Here is a 5,950-nt window from a genome sequence, read left to right on the forward strand (position 1 = left end):
CTCCGTTTTCTACGTGGGTTTCAGCGTGGTAATTGTTATCTCTAATGTCCTTGAAACTGAGTAATGTTCTTCTGGAACGTGAAGAATATAGTGCCTCAGCAAGGGTCAAGATTGTACCATTGGACAATATTATACGTGTCTTACCGTATCCTTCTATCAGGTTGGATGGGCCTGAGAGGGTTGTCAGAGGTGCATTTTTAGGTATGAAGTTAGTGAAATAGATGCGTTCACGCAAAACAGTGTGCGTGGTTGCACTATCTGCCAGACAACTAACTTGCCCACTAGTCATACCTAGAATGAAAAATTAATTTGAATCGGTCACATGCATAAAAGTTTATAAAAACAAATATCAATTAAAATAATGTCATTTATTCAAGGGTTAAAATTTAATATCCAAAACAAATCGCCAACTAATAATCCAAAACATAAAGGAAAATTGTTCAAAATCAACCAAAAACAAGGGGGGGTTCGGCCACTAGGTGGAATTCGGCCCCAATGGTCTTATTTTAACTAAAAATAAGTCTATGTCTAAGATTCTAATCTTCCATAGGTGTGGTATCCTCCTAAAAGTCAGAAACCTCCATTTTTGTAGTCTCCGGTTCGTCCACTTACAAGAAGTTTGATTCAAACTTCTTACAACGAGAATAATATTCATCTACAACCTTCTTGGGAGCTCGATAAACACGGGACCAATGGTCATTTGAACCACAGCAATATCACATATCTTCATCCATGGTTGTGGGTGCTTTGCCCTTATTCTTGAAGTTCAGGGCCTTGGGAGCGAGATTTGGGCGTTTCTAGGCTTTGTTTCCTCCATTGGATGGGCCTTGGCTCTATTGACCTTTGTGGGATGGCTTCTGGTCACCTCTACCATGCCTCTTTTGGCATGTTGGGTGCTGATTAGTGCTATAATGTGCTTCAGGCACAGTAGTAGCCCTAGTAGGTTGAGCTTGATGATTCTTCATCAACAGCTGGTTCTGTTTTTCAGCAAAAAGTAAAACAGAGATCAAATTCGAGAACTTGGTGAACTTCTGAGCTCTATATTGTTGCTGCAGGACAATATTAGAAGCAGAGAAGGTCGAGTAGGTCTTCTCCAGGAGACCCTCTTTAGTCAAAGTTTCATTGCAAAGCTTAAGAAGTGATTGGATTCGACAAACTTCAGAATTATATTCATTCACAGACTTAAAGTCTTGGAAGCGCAAGTGCTGCCAGTCATGTCTTGCTTCAGGCAAGAATATGTCATTTTGGTGATCGAAACGATCAGCCAAAGCAACCCATAATGAACATGGATCCTCCTCAGCAAGGTACTCAGTTTGCAGAGCGTCATGGATATGTCTTCGGATGAAGATCATAGCAGTGGCTTTTTCAGCTTCGCCAACAGGTTTATCTGTTGCTTCTTCAATAGTAGAACGCAAGTTCTTTGCAGTGAGGTGGAGCTTTACATCTTAAACCCACTTAAGGTAGTTCTTTCCAGAGACCTCCAAAGCGGTTAAGTCGTGTTTGTTCAAATTCGACATGTTCCTATACTAAAATAGATGGACAAGATGTGGTTAGTGTAATGGAGAAAAATCAATCCATTCACATAGGAGTAGAACATACAGGTTCTAATAGACATGTATTGGTTCAATTTTGCATGAAAAACTTCGGGTTTTCATGGGTGATATATTTAAGTGAAAACTTCAGGTTTTCAAACAAGGCATGTTTATAAGAAACTTCAGGTTTCAAAGTAATTATGAACTTCAGGTTCATATATTACTGCAGGCAAACACATATATATATGCAAACAAATATGCAACAAGTATATGCAAAAGTATTGTATAATTATAATTGAATTAATTATTTGGACTTCGGGCCAAATTAAAAATGTGTGTGAAAAAAATATAAAAACCAAATTATTGAAAGATATGAAATAATAAAATCTCAGGCTCCAAAAGAAAACACTAAAGCCACGGGTGGCTTGAAAGAATTGTTCCATGAGACCTAGGTCTAAAAAAATGGGATGTGGGGTCTCAAGTGAGCTGCAAGCTCACGGGGAGACATGGCAAGAGAAATGGGCTGCTGTAGGCAGCAAAAAAAATTTCTTTTTTTTCAGGCTGGGCCACTGCAAGCGAGCCCAAAAAAAACAAAACAAAAATTGTTTTTTTTTTTTAATCAAGCCGAGAAGAAAATGGGCCAAATGGATGGGCTGCAATCTGTGAGCCCAAAAGGCAAGGCTTTAAGCAGAACACCAAAGCCCGGAGGGCTGGTGTTTGTGACCGTGTCCATCTAAGCCCTAATGGGCCCGGGTATGAACCAAAAACACCCCAGCGTGTGCTGGGTGTATATCACAGGGGAAGAACACCGGTTTTTGATCGACGGCGCCACTACAGGTGGTCGTGTCGGGGTTGTTGGGGCTCGGAGTGAGTCACGGTTGTCATGGACAACCACGGAGATAATAGAATCTCAACGTTTCAACAACTATAAAACCCTAAAAATTGAAATCGAATTTTCGAGAAAATTCTGACGAGATTTCGGTGAATCTCGGTTCAATTGCCGACATGGGACGACTTCAGGTCGTCAGGAATATGAACCAAAGGTTCAGGGTTGTGGCTACAGGCCATGCCATGGTTGAGGACACCATGAAAGGTGTCGGATTTCTGGGTTTGGGGTTTTGGAGCTTCTGCTCCATGGGTTTTCTGGAGAAGAGGAGAGCTGCAGGCTCTCGGTTTGGCGTGGAGACCCCATCTACAGGATGGTGGTCATTGGTTCGAAAGAACCCTAGGTCCCAATCGCAAAAAATTTCCCTTTTTTTTCATTAATTTAATGAGATGCATATATAATTCAATGAATCACATATTTACTTTGATGCATATGTAAATAATAGTTTCAATGCATGTACATATGTAAGATTCAATTCATGGCAAATATCAAATTCACATAATTGTAGCAATTTTGGTTATGAGGCATACACAATTTATGTAGAATCTAAAATACGTTAAACGTAAAGTTGGGTCATGCATCATGATGAATGTTCATGCTATCAGGGCTTGCAAAATATCGAGTTAAAAGCCGTTGTTTTGAAAGAACCTGATTGCGTGATGATATGGATGAACTGGTTTGATGCAGAAAAAAATTCTCCAACGTCAGATTCCTAAGCGCAGCGGTAAGAGTGTGCTGATAACGTGTTGTGGTCTATTTTTATCTGACAAATGGAGAGAGGCCAGCAGCACAGGAGAGAGGAAGAGACATGTGTGTTTGTAGAATTGTAGGGGAATGTGTGTTGTTATCCCTCCTACATTGTGCCTTTATTTATAGTAGTAAAGGGAGAGAAGATATTCCTTCTTCTCTAAGTAATACAAGTTGTAATAGGAAAGGATAACTAGAATCAAATCCAATCTAGGATTTACATAATCATACTTAAACTAGGAATGTTCACAACATGTTAGTGTTTGTATTCTAATTAATCAATCAGGCTATACAATGCTCCATATGCAAGCACAAACCCCTCACGTTGATCTACATAATCCTCTCATGTAGTACTCCGTTAAGAAAAAGAGATTTGACGTCTAGTTGATATAACTTACAACATTTCTGAGCTGCAAGTACAATCAAATTTCTTATTGTGTCTAACCTTGCAACAGGTGCAAAGGTCTCCCTAAAATTAATTTCAAGCTTTTGAGAGTAGCCTTTAGCTACTAGCCTTGCCTTGTACTTCTGTATTGTGTCGTCCAAGTTCAATTTTGTCTTGAAAACCCATTTGACACCAATAATAGATTTATACTAGAAAACCGTGCTCGCACATTGTTGCGGGAATGAAAATTAAACTATAGAACATGTTCTAAAAATATAAATGCATAGAAATGTAGACTAACACTATTAACATAAAGATAATAAAGACTGCATACTAAATGCAGTCATTATTTTTTACAGGCCATTGTCTAGATTTAAGCAATTTATACAAAAAAGCATTAGGAAACATTCTGTCATTTGATGTACAAAAACGATTAGTCTGATATTTCCCCCTAGTAGCTATGCTAGGTCTTGATCAACATTAGTAGTTGTAGATGAAAGATTTGAAAACATTAGATTGTTCATGTACACAAAAAATAGGGGAATTGATGTTACTATGGCCTATTCACAAAAGACAGTAACACTGTTTTGTACAACAGCAAAAGTTTGTTCCTTCCGACAGTGACTGCAAATAAAAGAACGTGTAGAGCAAGAAAAAAAAAAAAGATGCAAATGCTAACTGAGATGAAATAAAGTGTGTATAAATATGGTTACATTAGATAAAATATGGGAATAAAGCCAAGTTACCTAGTTTTCTTTTGTAGAGGAGTGTTTGTTTTTGCGCTAGTTGGAGAATTTTTTTTTTTTTTTTTTCAACAACTTGATTAGAACCTGGTCAAAATCCTGCACATCTATTTAAGAGATTTCTCTACCTCACTGTGCCAAACATATTAAAGAGATTGGAAAATAAATTAAGATCACATTGAAAATAATTTGAGATCGAGAAAAAAAAGTTGTATGCAGAATAAAACTTTTTTCAGCTCCTGTAAAAAGGGCTCTCTTGATTGAATCTCTTATTCTCTTATGTGATTCTCCAGTTGTTTTAGGCGGTGTAGTAGACTATGAAACTGTTGTGGAAGACACTGCAATTTCTTTGCTCATAGACTATGGAGTTGTTGGTTGGATCATGGTGTCCTCATAAACATTGTAGATGAGAAAATAATTTGAATTCAACAAATTTCATCAACTTCGGAGGTGAAAAAATTTCCTTTGGCCTATAAGTCTGAGAAACTCACTTGGCAATTGCTTTTGATATGTTGATCTTTGATTGAAAACCAAATCTTTGCACGTTGTGACAAAGAACTTTTCACCTAATTTTCCAATAATGAGAGCATTGATTTCATTCGTTTCATCTTCAAAGACCAAGAACACTTTGTACCTTCATTCAACCAGAAAAAAACATTGATGACAAAGGATAAATGGCCTAATAACTTGAAAACTGCATTCTTATAGATCTTTCGATGTTATAATTTAATGTTAATACTAATCATATGAAAAAGCAAAGGATGGCTGCGTAAAGTTGTGTTTCAAACTTGATTAATATAGGATTTATCTAATATGATAAATTCCATAAGATGAAGAGTCCACCCACATGAGGATATTAACATCCTAATTACTAATGTAGTAATTAGATGAATGTCTAAAGCCATTTCAGTTTGGAATGTGAATGGCATTTCATTCATTATTGTATCATCCTCCTCCTAAAGCTATATAAGGAGGCTTAGGGGAAGAGAGAAATTAGTGCAAGAGAAATATAAGGCTTTTCCATAAAGTTCACATATTCTAGTTAGGTCTCTAGGGCTATCACTATTTTCCCTAGGTCTTGGGAGGCAAAAACCAAGGGGCAACTCGACATAGTGTAGCCTACCCGACGACCTTCGAGGTTCTAGAAGTGCACAGGAGAACAAAGCACTTATTCGGGTTTGTAGGAGCGTGTCAAGATTCAAACTTCCGCACAAAGATACGTACGTTCATCCAACAGTGGTATCAGAGCCACTCACACACTCACACGATTACATGAGATATTTATGAATGTGCCATGTTAGGAATGTTGAAAAACCATGGATGCTTGCTTTTAAAATTTCGTTTTTGGCATGCTTGTTTTTTCTAGGTTTAAATGCTTGGGATATGTTCTTTACATTCATTTTAAATTATGTTTAAAATATGGTAAAGAAAAACCAAGCGGTTAGAGAGAAAATTGAAACTTTTGTATCGGATTAGCATGAAAAATAAAAAATTTCAAGGTTTTTGCGAGCCTTTTTTCGTGCACGTAGAGTTGTTTTTGGAATTCACCCAAGAAGACGTAATTGTAGATAGTAATTTGAGCTTTCTAAAAATATAAAATATGCATAAAACAGATACATATTGACAAAGTTATGGCCTCTATAAACGGGCTTCGTGA

At 37.3% G+C, this 5,950-nt stretch overlaps 1 protein-coding gene across 1 annotated transcript; it reads right to left on the reverse strand.

The window, feature by feature from the left end:
• Nucleotides 1-833: 833 nt before the first annotated feature.
• LOC139191850 (uncharacterized) lies at nucleotides 834-1,352 on the reverse strand. Its single transcript, XM_070812877.1, has one exon. The coding sequence runs from the start codon at nucleotides 1,350-1,352 to the stop codon at nucleotides 834-836; it is 519 nt and encodes a 172-aa protein (XP_070668978.1).
• Nucleotides 1,353-5,950: the final 4,598 nt, after the last annotated feature.

Source organism: Malus domestica, chromosome 15 (assembly GCF_042453785.1).
Source record: "Malus domestica chromosome 15, GDT2T_hap1".
Classification (NCBI taxonomy): domain Eukaryota; kingdom Viridiplantae; phylum Streptophyta; class Magnoliopsida; order Rosales; family Rosaceae; genus Malus; species Malus domestica.